Source organism: Bemisia tabaci, chromosome 6 (assembly GCF_918797505.1).
Source record: "Bemisia tabaci chromosome 6, PGI_BMITA_v3".
Taxonomy (NCBI): domain Eukaryota; kingdom Metazoa; phylum Arthropoda; class Insecta; order Hemiptera; family Aleyrodidae; genus Bemisia; species Bemisia tabaci.
In genome coordinates this window covers 2854046-2879225 of record NC_092798.1, presented here as the reverse complement: position 1 = coordinate 2879225, position 25180 = coordinate 2854046, and the positions used below count along the sequence as shown (strand labels likewise).

At 37.9% G+C, this 25180-nt stretch overlaps 1 protein-coding gene and 1 long non-coding RNA gene across 3 annotated transcripts in view; one reads left to right on the top strand and one right to left on the bottom strand.

Moving 5' to 3' along the window:
- The first annotated feature begins 3051 nt into the window (after positions 1-3051).
- LOC109032639 (uncharacterized) overlaps positions 3052-25180 on the top strand; it is a 61210-nt gene continuing 39081 nt past the window's right edge. Inside the window, exons 1-2 of the long non-coding RNA XR_011900028.1 lie at positions 3052-3742; positions 5224-5313. This is a non-coding gene — a long non-coding RNA (uncharacterized lncRNA). The remainder of the gene's footprint in view (positions 3743-5223; positions 5314-25180) is intronic.
- LOC109032645 (very long chain fatty acid elongase 4) overlaps positions 21766-25180 on the bottom strand; it is a 37295-nt gene continuing 33880 nt past the window's right edge. For both annotated transcript variants that reach the window (XM_072301167.1, XM_072301168.1), the window contains exons 7-8: positions 24843-24982; positions 21766-23989 (exon numbers count right to left, since the gene is read on the bottom strand). In XM_072301167.1, coding sequence (XP_072157268.1) covers positions 23795-23989; positions 24843-24982 — 335 coding nt within the window. In that variant the 3' untranslated portion in view covers positions 21766-23794. The remainder of the gene's footprint in view (positions 23990-24842; positions 24983-25180) is intronic.

Below are 25180 nucleotides of genomic sequence, written 5' to 3'. Positions count from 1 at the left end.
GGAAATCATCGAGTAGTATGGACGACAGGGGTCATCCCCAAGTGTAGTTACGCTCTTATGTCAGGAAGGCGACGAAAAGATCATTCATGGGCGCTATTGAAGGGTTGCGTCGGCCGTGTAGAGCAGTAGCGAGTCGTGAATGATCGATTTTCGATACTTCCCCTTTTGAAGCTATGGTAAAGAATCGATTATTTAGGTGTTCATTGCGAACACCCTCTTTATCGATCCTTTTCCATAGGTTTAAATGCAGATCGATCGATATATCGCAAAACACGCAACGCCACTGGTCTAGAGCGCCAAAACGGGTCCAGCGCCGCGCACATCTTTTAAATTTTGCCGTGCTAAGGAAGAACGCCCTATGAGCCATCATATGTTGCCAAATTTCCTTTGACAAATCAAGAATTATCAGAAAAATTCGTAAACTTTTCTTTCCGAGTTTGCAGGGGATTTTTATCTTAGTTTGATCTAAAAATACTGACAATTTTAAAGGAAAATATTCACCACTTCCTTGAAAAATTAGTATTTTCTGAGAGAAAACTTGGCAACGTGCGAATGCTCATACGGCGTTTTTCCTTCGCACGGCAGAATTGCTCTTACGAGTTTATTTATTATCGCACAGAAATGGTCATATTAAACGTCGAACAATTTTACGTCCCCTCTTGAGGAAGCAAATTATCCATTTTCTCGCCTGTCAAAAAGTTATTTGACCTCGAAATTTCCGAAAATTTGAACATTACTGACCCAATAGGGAATTTGCAGGTGTTTGAAATTTGATAAATTTCGTGTCCAAGCGGAAACTACTGAGTGAACTGAACACAAGGATACCCATGTTTCATGAATCGATCAATTATTGGAGAAGATATGACAAAATTATCTAATCTGCTAAAGTACGCGTGTTTGGATGAGAAATGCCGCTAGATGACGTCACTGGACGGTGCATTTTCTCACTTTCGAGTATCTTTAAACTATTTCCCATATCAGAAAAAAAATATAAAAAATACTGTGAAATCAGCTCTTGAAGCACTGTCAGATGAAGCAATAAATAATTTGCATGCAAATTCTCCATTTATAAACAAAATATAAGTCTAATGAGAAAATTGATTTAGAATAAAATTGTTCTCCTGGAAATTACCTTTCATTTAAAAAAAAATTGATCCAAATCAGAACCATAGAATTGATTTGGATCGGATTGCAATAGTAACCGAAGGACAGCGATTTGAAAAAAACCAAATCGGTGGACTTTAACGGCCGCCACCTCGCCCCAGTCACGAGCCTCCGAGTGTTGCCCTTCCAAAATTTCTCCTGAAGGCACCACCAATGAGCCCTGAAAGCGGCATATTTCGATCATAAAACGCAGGGGTTTTTTTTCTATATAGGCAACGCACTAGTGAGAGAAGGAGTGGATTCTAGATTTTTCCTATGCGCTTAACTTTATATTCAACCCATTTAATTATTCGAATCAATCTCTATATTATACAGCTACGAGCAAAATCTTGGAAGCACTATTTCTGACGAACTGCCGGACCGATAAGGATGATCTTTACATGTATGTCATCTGTAGTAGATGTAGATGTGCAAAAAATTATGAAACCCCGAACTTTTAATGTTGTAGAGCTTTTAAAGCTCATGTCACTTAAGTCCAATGTTAATAGCGTGAGAGATATCGACGGTGAAACTACCAAACCACGTATCTCGGTTTGCGACGTCGCAGACTTCCTGTCATACTTTATTTTTTAAATGAAAAACTACTTAACGTCCAGTCTTGAAAATTTCTGTGATATTTCCTCTTCGCACAGAAAAAATTCTGTGAAAATTTCAAAGAATGATATTGATTTGGTCTACTTCAAAAAAATAAAATGTGAGCGTAGATTTTTAAACACCGCAAACGAGATACGTGGTTTGGTAGTTTCACCGTCGATATGTCGTTTCCGCTAGAAACGTCAAGGTGTGGGATTCTACCTGAGTGACTCGAATAAACAATAAAACAATGGAAAAGCTCGTGAAGGGCTCCTCATTCGAAGAGTTGAGGAACGGTGCATCGCTCAGAGTTCAAGGTTCAAGGTGCAAGGTATAAGGTTTAACTCAATTTTTCCTGCATTCTTCCGGCTTCGATTTGTGGCATAGGTCAATTTACTAGATTGCTGAATTTCTATCAATATTTACAGCAGATAAACAGCAGATACAAAGTGAGAAGGCAGACGCTGCGTCGCGTCGGGACGGACCAAATATTATTAATTCTTAACGGTCGAAATCCGATTTTTTTTGTTTAAATTAAGTATTTAAAAATAACATAATAAATGGAAATTTCTCCAGTAAGTGAACTGTGAAATTATGTACATCCAGCTATTCCTCATCATTTACAAATCTGAGTGTTACGTCAAAAATTTTGAAATCGATGCAGCTCGAACACAAAATGGTGTATTAAAATGGAAGAACATTTTTGCCTATACATATGCGTATAGTGCCCGCGAAGCGGGCCTGAGGGCGCAAGGCGCCCTCCCGGGGGTTGGGCCGCGTAGCGGTCAGGGGGCAGGGCCCCCTAGTATGTGATACACCTATAGCAAGGGTGCGCTATGGCCCGTATTTACGCAAAAGAGGAGGCACTCTTGAAATTACGTAATTTTTTTTTCGGAGGGGGGGGGGTGGTGCCTGGAAGTAAATGACATCTATTTGACAAAGGGAGAAGGAGAGGTCAAAAAGTCGGGAAAAATGGGTCACGTAATCTTTGGACGGACCCTCACTACTTTTCAGCAAAAAAGGAAAGAGGTAAAAAGTGAGAGACGAATTCTGCTGTCCTAAGGAAAAACGCCGTATAGGCGTTACCAAATTACCTTCGGTAAATCACAAATTCCTGGGAAAATTTATAAATATTCATCTTCCAGTTTTTCAGATAATTTTGTTTGCAAATTTATCTGAAGGTCTGGAAAATTCATCTGAAAAATATTCATAACTTTCCTCAAAAATAAACATCATATCGAAGGAAATTTGGCAACTCTTGAATGCTCCTCCTTAGCACGGCAGAATTAACCGGTAAATCCTAGTACCCTCATTGATTATTATTGTTATCATTGATTTTCAGGTCAATAACGGCATTTTCTTTTATGTGCTTGAGCCACTTTCACCTGGGAATCCCAAAATGTGGGGATATTTTGGAAATCGAAGCCACTCTTTTGTCTTCGAGAAGGAAAAGGAAAACTTTGGAGAGCTCGAAGGTTCGGAACTTCTGGTAGTTCGGTTACTCGAAGTTGACCAGCCGTCGGGTGTGAGCGGGAGTGTAGAGGATATACAAACAGGAAAAATTCATAGTTAGATTCTTGTGTTGCCATAATTGAGCATTGTGAAATGTCTCTCGACATATTATCGGAAATTATATTTTTCTCCGGACCGCGTGTGATACTCGTGTATTTGAAGCGCAGTGTAGTTTCGTGTTCGGTACTCGTAATAATTTTTCTCAGTGAATTTTCCCGCGTGAGTACAGCAGTTGCAGTGCGAATAGTTAAACGATCTTACTTTCTGCTAGATTTCTATCCGCCGAAAGTTTTAGTCTGCAAGCCTCTATTTTTTCTGTTCAGTTCAGTAGTTTGCTTTGATCAGTGGAGTCACTATATATCTGTCACTTGTGTCGGTTGTTATTGTGCGAATTTTCGGCAGTCTTGTCTCCGTAATATTTCCATGAAATCTGGTTTGTGGATATCGTTTTGGAAGTAATTTTGCTCATCATATATTCCTCAGCGTTGATTCGGTAAGTTGCTCGATGCCATTACTAAAATTTTTTTTTTTTTTTTTTTTTTTTCCCCGAGAAAAATTTGGTTACGTATAAATTTATGGCTAAAGTGCGAAACCGCGTATCACCATTAAAATTTCTGCTACTATTTTAGTTTTTCGAGGAAAAATAAGTCAACTGTATGGCTTGAAATTTATGCAGAATATTCTACTAACCGAGAAGAGTTTTCAGGGAATAAGTTCACCACTTTTACGAAGAAAAAATGAAGTATGATGAGAGGTCTGCGACGTCGCAGACTAAGATATGTGGTTTTGCACTTTGGTTATAGATATCTAATTTGAGTCCCTGTGGGCAATTTTCTCGAGATTTTCCTCACAATCGGTGGAGTTAATATTTTTCCACTCGTGTTTGCTGTCATTACATGAGAGCCTTTTTTACCGTAACACTTACAGGATATTTGGTCTGAGGATATCATTATGCTCATACGTATATACTCTTTAGTGTTGATTAGGTAATTCACTCGCTTTTAGGTGATTCCATGGACGGCATATTTTGTGTCGGAACGGCATGCGATATATCGCATCAATTGGTTCCATTTTTTCAGCTACACGTCATTTTTTTTGAATTTTGAGATTGCAATTCTGTAGTCAGGAGACTAAAGCGTAATAAAGACGTGGTTTTTTTTTAGAGAGAAAATATCGCATTCGAGTGCAGTTTCGATATCAGTATCGAATGTGATGATTTCTCTCTAAAGAACCACGTCTTTCTTACGTTGAATTTCTTTGTAAAAATTGGTAAGTGAGTGCTTTAGTCTCCTGACAACAGAATTGCGATCTCAAAATTCGAAGAAAATGACGAGTAGCTGAAAAAATGGAACCAATTTATGCGATATATCGCATCAATTGGTTCCATTATTTCAGCTACTCGTCATTTTTCTCCAATATTGAGATCGCAATTCTGTTGTCAGGAGACTAAAGCACTCACTTACCAATTTTTACAAAGAAATTCAACGTAATAAAGACGCGGTTTTTTTTTAGAGAGAAAATATCGCATTCGAGTGCAGTTTCGATATCAGTATCGAATGTGATGATTTCTCTCTAAAAAAACCACGTCTTTATTACGTTGAATTTCTTTGTAAAAATTGGTAAGCGAGTGCTTTAGTCTCCTGACAACAGAATTGCGATCTCAAAATTGGAGAAAAATGACGAGTAGCTGAAAAAATGGAACCAATGGATGCGATATATCGCATGCCTTTCTGACACTAAATATGGCGTCCAACAAATCTCCTTAAGTAGTCGATATGAAAATGTTTAATCGTTGAAAATTGATTATTATTGAATACATTATGTGAGAATATTGTAATTTTGTGGTAAAAAAGCAGTTTTATTCCATTATTTTTCAACATTATTTCAATTTATTTGTTAAGCTGTTCCATAATGTGCAACAATGCGTTACGTTGAATTTATCTCTAAAAGGGTTTAATTTTTTTTTTTTTGCAGCCAACATTCGAGAAGGCGATGAAGAGGATGGAAATCTTCACCCTACGCATCAGAGCTGTTCCTGACCTTGCAGATCATCGCTTCTTCACTGTAAGATCTCTCAAGCTTCCTCCTATTTCGAAAATTAAGGTGATTCGATGAACGCCATATTTTGTGACAGAACGGCATGCGATATATGGCATCGATTAGTTCCATTTTTCCGGCGACTCGTCATTTTTCTCAAATTTTGAGATCGCAATTCTATTGTCAGGAGACTAAATAATTCACATATCAATTTTGATGAACAAATTCAAAGTATTAAAGGCGTGAGGAAAATAGAGGAAACATACTGCATTCGAATGGGATATTTTGTCTCATAAAAAAAGCCCACGACTTCATTACGATGAATTTGTGTGTCAAAATTTGGTAGGTGAATTCTTAGGTCTCCTGACAACAGAATTGCGATCTCAAAATTCGAGAAAAATGACGATAGTAGCTGAAAAAATGAAACCAATCGACGTGATATTTCGCATGTCGTTCTGGCACAAAATATGGCGTTCAATGAATCACCTCAACTTCTAATGAATCGGTTACGGTCAATAATTTCAATTTTTGAAATGGGCTGCTAAAAAATTTGAGGGGCTTGGAGGACAAGGCGCATAAGTGCAGTTTTTGAAAAAGTTGAGATTTTAATGATTTCAAGTAAAACTAGTCTAAGTGCATATTTTGTGAAAAATTCCCTCTCAAATTTCAATTTGTAAGCTTCAAAAAGTCAGTTTGAACTTTCTTTCCGTCATAAGGATCCGTGTAATTTTGAGACTTCAAACACATATTTCTCCAGATTGCAAAAACTGCACTTACGCGCTTTGTCCTACGAGCCCCTCATTCTTCCTCAACGCTGATCATCGCCGCTGTCATCATTCAGGCGATTTTAGGTAAAATCAACTTAAGGTGATTCGATGGATGCCATATTTTGAGTGAGAATGGCATGCGATATATCGCATCAATCGGTTCCATTTTTTCAGCTACTCGTCATTTTTCTCCAATTTTGAGATCGCAATTCTGTTGTCAGGAGACTAAAGCACTTGCTTGCCAATTTTAACAATGAAATTCAACGTAATAAAGGCGTGGTTTTTTTAGAGAGAAAACATCGCATTCGATACTGATATCGAAAGTGCACTCGAATGCGATATTTTCTCTCTAAAAAAAACCACGCCTTTATTACGTTGCATTTCTTTGTTAAAATTGGTAAGCGAGTGCTCTAGTCTCCTGACAACAGTATTGAGATCTCAAAATTCGAGAAAAATGACGAGTAGCTGAAAAAATGAAACTAATTGACGCGATAAACCGCATGTCGTTCTGACACAAAATATGGCGTCCATCGAATCCCCTTAACTTCTAATGAATCGATTACCGTCAATAATTTCAATTTTTGAAATGGGCTGCTAAAATATTTGAGGGTCTTGGAGGACAAGGCGCATAAGTGCATTTTTTGAAAAAATTGAGATATTGATGATTTCAAGTAAAACCAGGCTTACTGCATATTCTGTGAAAAATACCCTCCCAAATTTCAATTTTTAAGCTTCAAAAAGTCAGTTCAAACTTTCATTCCGCCATAAGGATCCATGTAATTTCGAAACTTTAAACACATATTTCTTGAGGTAGCAAAAACTGCACTTACGTGCTTTGTCCCACAAGCCCCTCATTCTTCCTCAACCAGTGGCGTGGCGTGAATTGCGATGTATCGATCGCTATGCCCTTTAAACCTATGGAAAAGGATGGATAAACAGGGTGTTCGCAGCGAACACCTTAATAATCGATTCTCTACCATACGTTTAAATGGCATAACAATCGATACATCGCAATTCACGCCACGCCACTGTCCTCAACGCTGCTCATCGCCGCTGTCATCATTCGGGCGATTTTAGGTAGAATCAACTTAACTGCATTTGACGGTGCCTAGTTTTTCCTGATGTTCTGTTTCTGTAATACTGCAGAACTACGGAACATACTGCCTTGAAACTGTCTTATTTTTCCAAGATTCTGCAGAATAAACTATTCACTAAATTCGTTGCGACAGGATTCAGCTTCATTTTTTGTCATTTCCCGGACGAAGAAACGTAACTCCATTCCAAGGTTGTCAAATTCATTCAAAGAATTCAATTTTTCACAAACACGAGAATACAAAATGTTTGTCCAAAGTTTTTTTCGTTTTTCATGAGATCAGCGGAAACATCAGTGAAATGTACGATTAATACCTGGCATTTTCCTTTACAAATTCAAATTTACGAGGCGAAATCTAGCAACAATGAAATGGACCACATTTTGCAAAAAGGAACCACTATTTCTGGCTCATTTTAGAAACAACGTATATGCCATTGGTTTCCCTGTGCAGAACGGTGGTTTTATGGAAGAGTCAGAAATAGTGGTTCTTTATTGCAAAATGTAATCCAAATGTAGTTATGTTCTCTCGTGGGAGGTAACGACGAATTGGAACTATAAATTCTGGCTCATCTGAAAAAAAACATTTATGTGCATAGGGATACTAATAGCACATGCATTTTTTTTAAACCGGGCCAGAATTTATAGTTCCAAATTGCAAAATGCAGTCCAATTGAGGGAGGAAAGTAGATTAAAAAGCCTCCCAATGAGTGGCCCCGTTTCGTCGCTCCTCTGCAGACGAAAGGGCGAATCTCAATTTCCTCGTGAGCCCTGGGTCACATTCAAATCCATGCTTTCTGCGGTTCATGTGAAAAGTGAGATACGTCCTTATGTCAGAGGAGCGACTTTTTTTAAAACCCAGGGATTTCATTCGTACGTGACCGAAATGAAACCTTGATGAGACAAGCCTCCGGTAAAAATTTTAGCTTGAGGATAAGTTTGGTTTTGGACAGTGGCGTGGCGTGAATTGCGATGTATCGATTCTCATGCCATTTAAAGCTATGGTAAAGAATCGATTATTAAGGTGTTCGGTGCGAATACCCTGTCTATCTATCCTTTTTCATAGGTTTAAATGGCATGACAATCGATTAATCGCAATGCACGCCGCGCCATTGGTTTTGAAGCTACAGCGTTGCAAAGTTTGCATGTTTGAGTCTTAAAAATCTTCATCTTTTTGAAGAATTTCTTCCAAAAGCCAATTTCAAAGTAATGTAAGTAACAAGTAATGTAAGTTTCAAGTAAACATGACGCGTAACTGAAAAATTATAAGAAAATCCGTAGTAAAAGTTTCAAATTGTGGATGAGCCGTTAATAGCAGTACAACGTTGCAAAAATTACATTCTTGCCCTTTAAAAATACCCATTTTTTATAGTTTTGTATATTGTAGCAGTATTTGAGACATAAAATATACAATTAAAGATATTCGCAGACTCATAGTAAAATTTATATCAGTATACGATAATTTTGGGCAATACAGCGTTGCAAAGTTTACATCTTTCATCTATGAAACTGTCTACTTTTTCTTGTTATTGTATTGGAGACAAGATACAATATTATGATTTAATGGTTAATAGTGTGAAGCGAAATGTGGAGGCTTTATGTTGATCCTGGGTGACAATTGCATCAAAATAACATCGTTGCAAATCTTATCTGCTTTTCTTTTAACATTCGATTGTATTAAATTAGTTAAAAGTAAGGATACTTCAAATAGTTATTTTACTTTAAAATGTAATTCCAGAGGATTTTTGGAATACAATGGATGATTCAGCATCAGCGTTGCTTTCAAGATCTGACATATTCTGCCTAGACTTAGTTGCAAATTCAACCTTTTTTAGGTGTAATGAAGAAACTAACATAGAATATGGAGGCGTTTGGGTTTTTTTAAGTAGAAATAAATCTTGATATAGACGATACATTCATTATGCCTTAAAAAACTGAGCATGTTGAACGTAAGAATGGAAGATTTTGAAAATATTAGAGAAAAAAAAAGGAAAAAAAATGCAAAGTAAATTAAATGAACGAAAAGTAATAAATACACCAACAAAACAATAAAATATAATTTAAAACTAAAATAGAATATTTAAATCACTGTTGCGTTAATGTATAAAAAACCAAGACGCCTCCTTAAGAGAGAATTTTAAAATTATTTAAATATGACTTTTGGAGGGTGAAAGTTTAAAATTGGCATCATGTTGAGGCGTTTTCTATAGATTTGAAGGCAAGACAGGACTGATACTGAAGCATCACATGAATAAAATATTTTGAAGGAAGAAGAAGATATAAAACTATAAAAAATACAAAAATAAAAATAAATGAAAAATAATGTACGGTAGAAAGTCATATAAAAATGAAAGAAAAAAATGTCAATGTAAATAAAAAATAAGCAAAATCAAATAACTACTGGAAGCATCTTTATTTTAAAATCGTCTATTATTTATTGCTTGGAGAGAATTGTGAATAAACTTGGCGAAAGTATTATTGCAAAAACCAGTTGTCACTTGGAACAGACATCAGACCTTGATATTTTGGATTGATATGAGGGATGATACCCATTGATTTTATCTTAAACTGGAAAAAAAAAATTTAAAAAAAAATCATATTTCGTTGAGTTCAAAATTGTAAGCTGGGCAACGCTGTATTACTACAAATCAATCTTACATCTGCAGATAACGTAAATGGTTTATTTCATAAAAAAAAAAAAAACAAAAAACAAACAAACAAAGAAACAAACACTGAACTTAAAAATAAAAACATTTTTAAAGCTTATATACATAAACTTTGCAACGCTGTATCGTTAAATCTTTACTTACACTCGCGGTAAAACTTTTACACAAGACTAATCTTATCATAGAATTTCAGCTAAACCACATTATCATACCTTTAGACGGTCAATAAGTTCGTTTTTTAATTCAAAAACGGAACAAAGTGAGCATTTTTATAGGTCTGTGATGTCAAGTTTGCAACGTTGTATCGGCAGAATTAACAGCATTAACGTAGAAAAATTATTTATTATTAACGTACTTTTTTAGAAAAATGTACACGGACTGTTGATAAAATGTCTTTAAATATCATGAAACATCCAATGACAGTTGTTTACAGAAGGTAAGATACTTGATAATACGATAATCTTCAAAGCTTAAATATGGAAACTTGTCAACGCTGTATTTCTAAAACCAGACGTATCCTCAAGCTAATATTTTTACCGGAGACATGGGTCATCATAGAGCAAAGTAACAATATGTAACAATTTTGGATGATTATTCATGAATTTCCAGAGTGCCTCGTGTCTTTGGAAGAATTTTTGACAAGCCGGGGTCTAAAAAGCGTCATGGTGGAAATTAACTGTTAAACCTTGTTAGGTTATCGACTGCTTTACCTCCTTCTTGCCTTCAATCTGGTGAAGATTGAGCAGAGAGCGCCGAGAGCGGTCTGAGTCAACGTTACTTAATTTGAACTAAATTTTGCAATTCGGAGCTACAATTTCTGGCTCATCTATAAAAACACTTATGTGCATATGATACTATGGGTACTTACGTTGTTTCTAAACTTGAGACACAAATTTTAGTGCTCAATTGCAAAATACAGTCCAGTTGTGTGTGGATCTGTGTAAAAAGAGCTTCTCCTCCGGGAGAAAATTGTTCTTAACTTTTTGCGGACACATGAACAACATTTTTCTACAACCTAGGAATTTTTGTCTTCAAGCTTCACGACAGTTTTTGAGATTTAGGATCAAATTTCCTGAGTAAAGGAATTTTGTTGTTATGAAAGGTAGCTTCCACATGAATAATAAGTTTTCCTCCGCTCCAATAGCCTCCAGACTCATTTGGACCACATTTTGCAATTGGGAACTATAATTTCTGACTCAGTTTAGAAATAACTTATGAACCATTAGTTTCCCGATGCACAAAAGTGTTTTTAAGGATGAGCCAGAAATTTTAGTTCCTAATTGCAAAATGTAGTCCATTTAACCCTCAACGTTTAAATGTAAAACTTGTCTCCCGTACGAAGGAATGTAACTCCATTCCAAGGTCACCAAATTGACTCAAACAATTAATTTATTTTACAAAGTTATGCCTGTGCAATTTTCAGGCACAACTTTGTAAAACAAATTAATGAAAATGTGCCTGTGTAATTTTTATTTTAATTTTGCATTAAATCTCGGGGAAAATTATCAATGAAATTTCCAGTTAGGAAAGTTCAAGATCCTCCTACTTAATATGCAATTTGCAAGGGGACGTTTGGCAACATTGAATGAAGTTACGTTCTTTCATGCGGGAAACGATGAGCTCTCTTAAGTTTAGTTTTACTGTGCCGAGGCAAGTGAACCACCAAAACTTTCATTATTGCTACACTAGAGGTTGTTTTGCAAAACGAAAAAAATTCCGCCTGAGGTTACTGTTTTACGACTAATATTTATAATCCGTCTTGGTCAATGTTGCTCTTTCAATGACAATTTGTATTCAAAGTGTTGATTTACAACATTATGGTGGTAGTTTTTGTGTAATTTTTGGTTTAATGGGTAGCCAGTGCTATGGGTTAAAATAAACTGTTAACTCACGTTAACTTGAAATTCAGGAACTTAATAGTCGAAGCTTTTCGGCCTCAGCCGTCGTCAGGACTTAGCAAAAAACACAGTTTGAGACAATAAATGATTAATTTTGATTAATATCAGTTCATACATATAATGAACGAGTGTGTTTCGGTGTGGTTGCGTTTCATTGAGTTTCTTATTGATTCAACGTTATTTCTACCGGAATAAATGATGAAAAATGACGGCTCGTGCAGTGGCGTGGCGTGCTTTGCGATATATCGATTTATCGGCCATTTAAACCTATGGAAAAGGATCGATAAACAAGGTGTTCGTAGCGAACACCTTAATAATCGATTTTATATCATGGATTTAAATGGCATAACAATCGACATATCGCAATTCACGCCACGCCACTGGGATCGCGAGTTCTTCTGTCCTCAGGACTTTTGTCTAGGAATGAGATTCTTGATTATAAATAAGATGTTCAACATTTGTCTATTGCTCACCATTTTGAGACTTTTCCTAACTTCGAATGAAGTGACCGAATCACTTCCTTCGTCAATTCTTCGTCTCGGTGACGGAGTATGCGTTTGTCTTCTGAAGCACCGTCGGAAGTCTATTACTGGCTACTAGATTCCCTGGGGATCAAATAGACTATATTCTACGATAAAAAAACTACTATTTACGGCTCATTCGTTAAAAGTACCTTTTCATATAGGGTAAAATCAAAGTTTGAGGAGAGGGAGAAGAATAGAAGGAGGAGAAAGAAGAAGAAGATAAGAGGAAGAAGATAAGAGAAAGAACAGAGAGAGAGAGAAGAGAGGAGAGAAAAGAAGAGACACGGGAGAATAAGAAGAGAAGAATAGAGAGAACATAATAAAAGAGAATAAAACAGTGAAAGCACACAGTCAAACAGTGAGAGGGAAATTGAGAAGGAAATTGAGAAGGAAATTGAGAAGGAAAGTGCGAGAAGGAAATTGAGAGGGAAAGCGAGAGGGAAAGCGAGAAGGAAATTGAGAAGGAAATTGAGAAGGAAAGCGAGGAGGAAAGCGAGAAGGAAAGCGAGAAGGAAAGCAAGAGGAAAAGCGAGAAGAAAATTGAGAAGAAAATCGAGAGGAAAAGCGAGAGGAAACGTGAGAAGAGAGAGAAAAGGGTCTGGTGCCGGAGCCTCCTCGTGGTGGACCTGGAGCGGGTCTCTGACCCGTGCCAAACGCCGGCAAACCTGTTGTGATTCTGCACCCTCCCTCGCCTCTGGTTGTTAGCCCATATCTCTTCACACATCGTAACGAGCAATTTAGGATCAAGCGCATCCTTGGTACGTTATTACCTTGGTTGTTAGCCCATATCCCTAATACGCTCGGGCATGGATCAACCACTTCCTCGGTGCCCTGCTTCGCGCGCAGCAGGGCTGTTCACACCTTGGATGTTAGGCCATATCCATTGCAGCCTTGGATCAAGCGGAACCTTGGTACGTTATTACCTTGGTTGTTAGCCCATATCCCTGGCTTACGGAAGAGATCAAGCGGAACCTGAGGAACATGAGGGGAACGATGATCTTCAGAGGACCACTGATAGTAGTTAGGCCATATCCTTGAACCGCGAGGTGCAAGGATCAACCGGTACACAGTGGTCTGAAAATCCCGATCTGTGACCGACTTTGCGCGATTCGTCAGTGACCACATGCAGGGGTGACCGATCGAAGCCTGGCAATCCTGTTCTGGTCAACCTCCGGTATCTGCCGATGCTTGCGCATTAAGTCTAAAGCCGTCATCCCCCCCGGGACACTTTAGACCAGGCAAAGTCGGAACCGGAGGGTCGGACGCCTCTCAAACGGGCTGGTGGTTGGGGCGATGTTGCAGATTGAAGTAGGTTTTGATGCAGGACGAGCCGAATACTTCACGAGAGTCCCGGGGTCTCGTGGCTCAGGGTATTCTGTTCTCCTGGGCCGAACAAGCCGGACAAAGTTTCAGCAATCTCTATCTCTGTAGAGAGTATCCAGCTACGAGTTTGTCGTCTCACTGCTGGATCGCATGGTGGTAGAGGAGTTCCCTGCATTCGGTCATTGACGAATTGTTCACTGTTGTGAGTGAGGGTGCGCCCAGAACGCCAACCCAACTCTTCATGGCATGAGATCTTTAATAATTATTAAATTTAAAAAAAAAAATTAAAAATTAGGTTATCCTTATTAAATCTCACTAACAACAAAGGCATGAGCCCCATGCCTTTGTCTTTTAAATTTCTTCTCCATGTTTTCAAAATTTCTTTTCCATGTTTTCAAAATTTCTTCTCCATGTTTTCAAAATTTCTTTAAAATTTTGAATTTTAAATTAACGTATGCCATGGGAGTTGTAAGTTGGACGGTGGAAGCGTGCCGTCTGATGTCGGTTCCTCCTCGTGGTGGACGGTGGAAACGAGGGTACTTTAAGTACCCTCGGCTAATCGCCGACAAAATAGGGACTGGTTTTTGTAGCAATTCACAGGGGTTAATATTTATCTTCTCAGAATGTCCTGTCAATTATTTTGACTTCAAATGTCTCGACATTTCTTGTTCTTTACAGTCCTCTGGTTTGTTTTTATTGCTTTTTTTATTGAGAACTTGAAGTTGGTATCAATTTTACGAGAATGAACTATCATTTCTGGCTCAGCCATAGAAGAACGTGTCTATCAAAGATAGCAGGTCTTCTTTGCAAAATATAGTTCGATCAATGTCTCATGCTCCTCTCCTGAGCACCTGTAATGTGTGAATAAAACTTATTCTGTTTTGATCATTTTCACGCATGAAATGAAAAGCTTCACATGCGCATTTCTCTCCGCCGGTCCTTTCATTTTTTCCATCTCTTGCAGATAGTCACACGAACGAAAATTAGCAAATTTGAGCGAGTATTGATTTGTAAAACCAACAAAAGCGTATTTGCATAATTTTTTCAAAATTAGTCGGAAAATTGAAAATCGTTGACTTCATGATTGAGTGCAGAGATTGTGCAGTAGTGCGACGATACCAAATATTTCTGAGCATCGTTTAAGCGACTTCATTTTCTGAATCAAGCAACTTATTTATACTTTAACTTACTTAGAAATGGAAATTTACAGATGCACGTAACGAGTTTGCCTAAACGATGGTATGCTTTCATTGCGTTTCCGGTTCTCTTCTCTCGCTCTCCCTCCCCCTCCCTCCCTCCCTCTCTCCCCCTCTCTCTCCCCCTCTCTCTCTCCCCCTCTCTCTCCTTTAATACGGCCACACCATTTTAAATTTCTAACCCTTGTCACTTGCAGTTTAGTATTCTTTTATAATGTAATGTATTTAAATTGACCATAATAAAGGAATAATGAAATAATAAAAAAAAACGAGCTATTGATTTTCATATCGTTGATCGTGAATTGGCTGAAATGTGTTGGCCAGTATCAGAAGATGCTAAAATTACTGAATCTAGTAATTTTGAAGTACCATCATTTTTTTAAGTTTGGAGATCTTTCTTTTACTACTTAAATAAGTAAGAAATCATTCTAGTAATAGGTTGTCTAATCCTAGTTTTCAAAAAATACTATTTATAAATTTTCACTGCCGCGATTTTTAAAATATAAAAATTTCATTTATTTAAATTCTATTATGAATTTTTATTTTGATACGCAATATAATTTAGTTGCACAAAATTAAATAACCGTAAGCTTAACCGCAACTGCTGGCTTTTAATTAGCTGGCAATATCAGTTCTTACTATAGGTTACTCTAAATTATCATTTTTTTCTGTGAAAACGTTGCCGTCGTCGCCGCTGACGTCACTGGCGCTTTATATATGGACAAATTTAAGCTCAAAGGAACTATGTTGCTCGCAAATCGAAAGCATATAGTTCCTTTTGGCATAAATATGTCCACATGTAGTTCCCATTCATTCTTACGGCCCTCAACTGACGAGCATAATATTCCTTGTAAATCCACCCGTTTCTGATTATGTAAGGACTTACCTAACTTTTTAGACGAACATTATCTTCCTGAAATAACTATGATGTTTCTTAAGGTTCACGTGGAGATGGAGGTATGCCCTTGTTTCAGAGGAAGGTATGAGAAAGGACTTAAATCCTCATTAGATCCTCCGAGTTTCCACATAAATTAAAATTTCTCATTTTTACCCAGTTTTTCTCGGACATTCCGACGCATCCGTGCGACGGAAGTGCGTTGTAGCAGCATTCGAACTTTACCAAATTTCATTCCCTAAGAAACAAACCCGCAAGCTCGAAAATGCACTCTCTTCGACTGACGACTCTTTCAGCTAAAGCATACTATTTTTTCACTCAGTCCAGTCCTTCTGAAAATGTCAAAGAAAAATGTGCATGTTTTCATGTGCGCTCCCTCAAAAATAAAATACTTAATCGGGAGAAGTCATCAATTAAAAATACGCATAAGGCGGTCTCTCTTAGCCCGGAAAAGTGTTTCCCTTAATTTTACTTGAACCCTTTCAATCGGAGGATCCGGACACTTCCAACAGAAAGGGTAGAGGGGAGGTTCGAAGGGCCTCCCTTGGACAATTTATGAAATTTTAAAACATCTAGTATGCAGTTTGAGTCAATTCCGTCATGAGTAATTTACAAATCTGAGCTTCCTTCCTTCCCTCTTTCGTTCCCCTGTTTTTCGGGTCAACGAGGGGGGCTTGAGCCCCCTTTGGAACCGTCTGTGACCATTTTGAGAGCGTGAACTGCACATTCATATAACACATATGCACATGGCATGCACATGGCATGCATATGCATGCATATAGCACATTCATATGTTCCGAACACTGGGGACGTCAAGTAGCCTATTCTTGGCATTGAAGGCGACTTTGTCCGCGCGATCGCGACTCAGAAATTTGCATGCCTGTATCGACGGGTGTTCTCGGTCGGTGGGGATGGATTCGATCGACATGAATCAATCGGAAAACGAAAACGTGAATCGATCGATGTGAATTAATCGACACCGATTCAATCGATAGTTAATTTTAAAAAAAACCCGTGTCGATTCAATCGACATGAATCGGTGGGAAAATAAAAACGTTTAGTCGATCGACGTGAATCGATCGACTCAGATTCGATGGACAAAATTCGATCAATTTACGGGCTTATATTGATCGACTCACGGGTTTGTCGATCCAATCACGGATTTGTCCATCGACTCGCGAGTTTGTCGATCGATTCACGCGTTTGTCGATCGATTCACGTTTTCATGTTTCCATCGATTCATGCCGATTGAATTGACACGAGTTTTTTTTTTTTTTTAAATTAACTGTCTGTCGAATCGGTATCTATTGTTTCATGTCGATCGATTCACGGTTCCATTCTTCGATCGGTTCATGTCGATCGAATGCATACCCTCCTTCTCAGTTTACAGTTTGATTTATTTGAATCCGTTTGATTTATTTGAATCCGTTGACAAGTTACATTTGTGAGAGAAATGGCATAATTGAATTTATTTTTTAAAGAAATTGGAAGACTATGTATAGATGTTTTATCTTTTTTTCCAATTCTCATTCATAAACATCGATGACCAAAATGCAAAACCACGCATCTCCGTTCGCGACGTTTTAGACTTCCTGGTATACTTCGCTGTGCCTTTGGAAAAGTGGTCAACGTAATTTCTTAAAAATTCTCTTGATTATTCTTCTCTACTAGCAGAATATTCTGTAAGAATTTCAAGCTATAAAGTTGCTTTGTTTCTCTTTAAAAAAATACAACAGGAGGGTAAATTTTGAAACACCGCAATGGAGATACGCGGTTTAGCATTTTGTCCATCGATAGGTATGAGGAAAGCTGGTGCGGAAGATGAGCCCAGTATTCCATGCGTATTTCTCTCGAATAAGCACGAATGACCGTACGTTGTTTTTCTGGGGAACGGCTTTTCTGATTCCTTGTATTCTAAGGCCTTGTCCACTCGAACGTGGTTCGCAGAACTTAGTTCGGGGAACAAGTTATTCCTCCAAACCCTGGAACTTCCCCCGTACTCCCAGCTTATCCTTTGTTGTGGATTTGTTTGTTCTTGTTTTTTACGTCCTTTATGTCTTGCCATTTGTTTTTGTTACTCTCGCGGCCGCAGTAATCAGTATTTTGCAATAATTGTATAGTTTTATGGAAGTTCCGGTTCCAATTCGAATGAACTCGTGTGGACAGCATCCCTCGTTTTAAGGAGCAAGTCTCGGGAACTGAGCAGTTCGTCGAACAAGTTCCTCGAACCGCGATCATGTGGACAGGGCCTTAGATACCCATATGTATAGGTCACAGGCAATTAGCAATCGCCGGCAATTTGCAAGCGGTTCACGCGCTGTTTCAATACATCGTAATAATGCGCATCGACATAATGCAATTTTAAAGGGTTATGGTCGTCATAAGTATGAGCTCGGCTTGAAGCGCCTTCATTTTTTGTGATACTCTACGCTTTGCCACGATGTTAGTTTAGTTGCCTGTCCGATCTCAACCCAACTAATGTCACGGGGTTCACTACACGCGCTTCTGAGTGTGCATATTCTTGCCATGTTTTTAAGGATGGAAAAGTGTCCATTCACATTATAGGCAACATAATCAGCACTCTAATCTTATTCTTTTATCGTTGAACTTGATGATTTTTTATATTTATTCACCACTGGCTCGTATTTTCCGGCTATTGTCAATTGTCTGCGACATATTCAGTTCGTGCTCGCGCGAATTAGCTAGAGCGACATGTTTGGCAACATCGTCTTCAGGCGGTTTGCTTGAGGCGCGTGACAAGTGCTGCTGGCAACGTTGCCGATTCTCACCAAACTATTTTTCTCTTCATTGAAGATCCTGCACAAAGAGGCAACGTAATTAGTGGCGTAAAGTTCAATGGCACACAGTGGTGATTCTCAAAAAGTTAATAGCACCGCACATCTTCCAGTGAACTCCATCATTTGAATACTATCACCCATTAGTTTACATACATCGAATCGGAGGGAAATCAGCGTGACCTTCTTACAAAGCTTCTTGATGACCACTGTGGAAATATCAAAAACTTTAAAAAACGCATTATTCGGACGTAGCTTTTCTTAGGTGACAAAATATCGTTGAGGAAAAAACTCATAATTTTAGGCTGCAGATAGTCATGCGCGTACAATGGCTAGGAAGCATGGATTCTACAGTTTTTTTTTTTCGACCAGTCGCATAAACTCAATTATTGATAGATTATTCTATAGATATATTTTTATAGATCATGATATAATGGACCACTAGACAAGGTACGAATTTCAGCATTCTGATACATGTTTCTTGATCAAAATTTCACGTGGAATACGAAGCTCACAATGAAAATCGCCAAAATCAACTCCTTCCAAAGATATTCAATGATTCTTGATGAATGGACCACAAGACAAGGTACGAATTTCAGCATTCTGATACATGTTTCTTCACCAAAATTTCACGTAAAATACGATGCGCACAACGAAAATTACCGAAATCAACTCCTTTTGAAGATATTTAATGATTCTCAGTGCGTGAATTCAAACTACCCGCTCATGAAAACTCAATACTCTAGGTGATTCACATCGCGCGCTAAACGTTATCATAGTTTGAACAACACATGGTGGGAAATGAACATTGCTCGATTGAGAAGCTTGCTGAAACCGTTGTAGTGCGCGATTTGACTCTCGTAGAGCTTTGAGTTTCTCGTGAGCGGGTAGTTCAAATTCCTTATGTAACCAATGTGAAATAAAAACGTTAATATCTTCGTTAGGAGATGGTTTCAGTTATTTTCATTACACGAATCGTGTTCTGCGTGAAATTCTGGTTAAGAAACATTATCAGATTGCTTAAATTCGTACCTTGTCTAGTGGTCCACTCAAACCACCCGCTCATGAAAACTCAATGCTCTGCGTGATTCACATCGTGCGCTGAACGTTATCATGACAGTCTCTGCGATATAAAAATCTGGCAGCCTCAATCTTGACGCTAAGGCTCAGCTGTAGCAAATTGCTTATAGTTTGGACAACACATGGTGGGAAATGAAAATTACTCGATTGAGAAGCTTATTGAAACCGTTGTAGTGCGCGATTTGACTGACGTAGAGCTTTGAGTTTCTTATCAGCGGGCAGTTCAAATTCCTCGTAACCAATGTGAAATAAAAACATTAATATCTTCGTTAGGAGTTTGTTTCATTAGTTTTTGTTGCGCGAGTCGTGCTCTACGTGAAATTCTGACTATAGGAAACATGTATCAGAATGCTTAAATTCGAACCTTATTGTCTAGTGGTCCGTTCAGCGGCGCGCGGCGTGCTGCCAGCGCGGAACGCGCACTGGCGCCTACAAACTTAACAGGGATACTTCACGCATTGCGCAATGCGCGAAGTATCCCTGTTAGGTTTGTAGGCGCCTATGCGCGTGTCACGCTGGTTGCCCACCACTCCGCGAAGTGCCACGGCGCTTCAAGCAACTATTTCACGACAGAGTTGTTGCACGGCATCATACGAAATTGAAGGCGTTTCAACATACTAAGAATATCGAGCATCCTTCAAGAGAGCGGAGCTTTCCTCGCAAAATAAATCAATATACTACTCTACAAAAAGAGAGCGGTAGTCCAAAAACTCATTAAGTCCTAGCATCCGTATTTAATAACGTTTAGCATCATTTTAGAATTTCATTATGGAAAAAGTGACTTGATTTAGGCAGATACACTCTTGAGTGTGCCGTCAGTGAAAAATTTATTTTGAATCAAGAATAAAATCGCCGAATGAAAGCGGATTTTTCCGTGATGGAAGTGACTTTTCTTCCTGTATAAGCATCTTTTCTTCTTTATAAAAGCATTATTTTCTTCAATAGTTCATAAGAAAACCTTCTCGGCGGTAAATTTGAGCATATTTTTGCTTGAATCAAGTCACTTTTTCTTCTTATGTAATTCAAACAGCAAGCTAAACGTTATTGAATACGGATACTAGGACCTAGAAAGTTTTTCGACTACATTTCTTTTTTGTCGTGCTTCTGAAAAATGCCATCAAGCATGATACGTTAGGGTGCCTTCAATCTCCTATGATACTGCGCAACACCTCCAGGTCGAAATAGTGGCTCGAAGCAACGCGGCATGTCCGTGCTGCCCACAAACGCGGAAAACTTGAAAAAAGCGTGTTGCTATTTACGCAGATTGTGCGCGGAGGAATGGATGTCAGATTTTTTTAACGTGATTTTCGAGAGATTTTACTCGTAACAAGTATATTATTTGGTTGTATTTCTTGCGTGCAATCGACCCATTATATTTCCTCGGGTTGATATTTTTACAATCAAATGCATTGCGTTAATGTCACCATTGTTATAAAGGAGGGGTATCGATAAGGGCCTTTTTTGGCCCCCGCCTAGAATCTGGAAATTCATGCGGGATTTCCAAGTTGACTCAATGTAGTTTACCTCAATGCTCTACGTAAAATTCTGGTTAAGAAACATGTATCAGAATGCTTAAATTCGTACCTTGTCTTTAGTGGTCCATTATCAAATATTGATTTCATGCTCTTGGATCGTACGAAGGAAATACATTGCATTTTTCTCGCTCCATAAATTGTATGAAACCAGCAAATCAGACACTGGACGAACCTTTTTCCATTTCTCATGGAAAATAACGTGGGGAATCAAAACCATACTATTTTCTAATTCAGTCAATTTTTCGGCAAAAATGTGTTCACGACTGACCTCTCGAGGTCTTTTCTATTGATGTATGATAATAAGTTCCACTTAATCCAAAAAACACCGAAGATCTTGATTTTTGAAATTTTAATTTCCTTTCACTCAGGTTGATGTTTTTGACCTGAGAGCTGACGGGACAGTCAAAAACATCAATGCGACTCACCTGAAGAGAGGAAAATTCAAAATTCAAAAATCAAGATCTTTATAAAACTCTTGCCACTATACAATTAAAGTTTTACTCGCAAGAAGTCAGTTTCTTGGCACATCGTGCGTTTCCTCCGACACATTGAGAAACCGTCAAAGAACCAGTTTTCTTCGTTTTAATGAACCCAGTTTTTACCAAAGACGTTTTTCCAATATATATAAGAGGCCTATGACACGCTTATAGGAGCTGTTTGTGTAAAATCATTCATTCTGATGTAATCATTACAATAATAATAAAACACAATTGTGGAGATTTTTTATGATATTGTATTAATTAACAAAAGTATCGAATTTGTGCAATCCATGAAAACAACAGTTCATAGATTACTTACTCGGTTGAGATTTTACAAATATAGTTCACATCAAAACAAAAAGAATAGAAAAGATATAGACACGCCACTGAGTCAATACTCGCAAACATTTTTATTAATTTCTAGTTTGAAGTGATTTTCATCATAAATAATACACTAGAATTTATATATCCCCTCATATTAAACAAATCAGGTTTTTTTCATTTTCCATTTTTTATCACTCGCGGGAAATAGGTCTTCGTGAAGTCTAATCAAAACTGAAGTTTCAAGTTCAAAGTCTAGAAGTTTAAGGACAATTTAACAAACTTTGCCCGGAGGATGAGATTTTCAAAATACCTATGGTTTCCAATGTTCAGCTTTCAATAATTTTGGATAAGCTTATCCATTGTCCGAACTAGTTACCACCATAAAATCAAAAAGCTGTGGGGCTTACTCGAAGAATATCCCTCTCCTGATAATACTTGCAGACAAAGCTCGTTTTTCCCGTGTATAATGATATGAAACTTTCTTTTCTCTCTTTTTTTCCATTTAAAATTTTTCCCTATTTAAATGCCAATGTCGCAGCTTTCAATTTTTAAGGAATCCCTGCAGGAAAGGTTTCGCTCTGGATCGGTAGTTATTACCCTTTAGTTAAGCGTGTATCATTTTGATGACAAAAGTTGTAAACCATCACCCGGAAACTAAGAATCGTTCTGAATATTTTCTTTCGGATTTTTGGGAACATTTTTCCATGCTTCGGTAACTTCCACACACCGCATTACCAAATCCAGCAAATTGGCAACATTGTTTTTTTCTCCAATTTAACCTATGGAAATGTATCGATTCTAGGAGGGGGTAGCTGCCCCAACAAGAATCGATTATTCATCACAGGTTTGAATGGAGAAAAGTCAATGGTGCTAAATCGCTGAATCCGCTTCTGACACACCATTGAAGCTCACTATTATACTTGGAAGGGATGATTGCTGTGCTTGACTTTTAAATGCCCAAGTTTTGCTAAAAACATGTTGAAGTATTTTTGTATTTTACTATTTGTTTACAAATGGGGCTTTGAAAAAATAAATTAATTTATTAAAATAAAATAAAATAAAAAATAACTACCTTCGTAAAAATAAATAACCGACCAAACTAAAAACAATCATTGAACAAAGCTCACAATATTATTGTGATCCGAATCTTAATTGAGCCTTAGTAAAAGAACCGATTTGTGCCAAAATGCTACGTTGCACCGAAAATCACCATTGTTCAATTGGCGCTTTAAGGTAAATATTTTGACACATGCTCGCCATCTTGAAATTTAATTTTTATTCGTAGAACCCGGAGACTTTCCAGAGAACTTAAACGGACGCACAATTACCGCACCGTTTTATGTGGAAATGAAAAGGGCATAGTTGAGCCTACAATGAGGCGTTATATTAGAAATTTGTTATACATTGATGAGTGTAATCAAGAGATTTTGCCATATTTTCAATCTCCCAAAAAACCACCAACATTTTTTTAATAACTTTTGTTGCCTGAAATGTTTGGAACATTTTTAAGGAAAAAATGTACATAAGATTCCGTAAAATGACACTGATTGATTTTCCTTTTTTAACACATAAAATGACAGAAATTTGCACTACGAATGATGTACAATCTAGCGTTTTTCCCCCGAAAATAAATCAGCAGGCATGAGATGCCATTACATACATTTTCGATTGGGTATGCTTTTTTCGGGGCTTAACTCTCTTACGCCAGGTTTTTAAAGCCGAACGGTTGGTAGTATCGCACGAAAAAAGCTAACCCAAATTTGCTATCCCAGCTTCGAAAATTCCAAACCAACTTTCTAGGAACAAATTATGAGCGTATCTGCAAATTTTATCACCCGTCCATAATCTGGAGCGTATTTTTCCGCTCCAATCAAGAGCCAAAAAACAAGATTACAACTGGAATTCAATAATAAAATGCACTTTTCGGTATTAAAAACTATGAGACTTTTTTTGTTGAGCTCTTGAGTTCGTGATTATTGCCTTTCTTAATGATGTACTGCTTAATGTAGAAATTGAGGAAGAGAATTAGGAATGCAGTGACGTGGAAAAAGAGGAGGTAGATTATGCTTCGAGGCACAGGGCAGTTCATGTAGACAGCCGTGCAGTGAGCTAAAATCACCACAAACTGAACCTGTAAATAAAAAAGGCAGCATTAATGCTAAATCGCCGAGGACACGTGTAATTAGTAGTGAGAATATGATTGAATTAAAATGAGCAAAAGAATTGTGGAAGAACAAACATCAATGTGGTTTAATGATTTTGACTTCTGCCACCGCGCCGAGCTGACTACGCTGTGTTTGACGAAATGCGTGAAGTATTCATGCAGTCTTGTAGGCGCTATGCGTTTCACATCGACCGCTGCTCACCGCATTGTGTTCGACGCAATGCGTGAAGTATTCATGCAGTCTTGTAGGCGCTATCCGTTTTACGTCGACCGCTGCTCACCGCATTGTGTTTGAAGCATTGCGTGAAGTATTCATGCAGTTTTGTAGGCGCTGATGTGTGTTAAATGCCGACAGCTGCGCCGAGGGCCTCTCCTTTTCATCTCAAGTCCTCATCATCATTGCTCTCTACGCCGCGTCGTTCCGAACTCGACTAATTAAAGATTCTGTCTCTTGTATCACCGAAAGACGACAAAATTAGAATTTACTGTACTCTCTGGAAATGAGAGATTTTGTCGCCTTTTTTTCCGTGTAATTTTTTTTTCTGAATCCAATTTTTTTTCAATACTTACATTTAAAAAATTGCAAAATTTGCCGCCCCCTAAAATTGCCGCCATGGGCCGCGGCCCATTTGGCCACCCCCTAAATCCGGCCCTGGTTGTAGCTGGGGCAGCTAAACAGGCTGTTTAGTTCAAGCGGGTACCCACGCTAGACTCTATCGTTGCGTAGTCCAACATTTTCCGACTTCGTCTACATATATCATGGGCCCTACGATGAATAATTCTATCTGTACATTTTTTTATAAATATAATATTTACTTACAATTTGCAGTCTGGTAACAATCATTTTCATCCTGATGTATTTTTTGCCTATACCGGGGCTTAAGATACTGACTAAGTAGTAGGTGTACATGATGACATGAATCAAGGCGTTCAATACTCCGGGTAATGTTGAGTGAAGAGCTGCAAACAAAGTGAACTATTAGAATGACTCGTGATAGATCTAGAACTAAACTAACTGTAGGTAACTAACTAAATTAAAACTCACTTTAAAAAACTAACTAAACTGTAGTCTGCTTCAGGATCTACTCAAAAAAACGTTGCTTCTTACTGCTCATTCGTTCCGTACTAAAGAAATGACTTCACTTTGCGTTTTTTCTT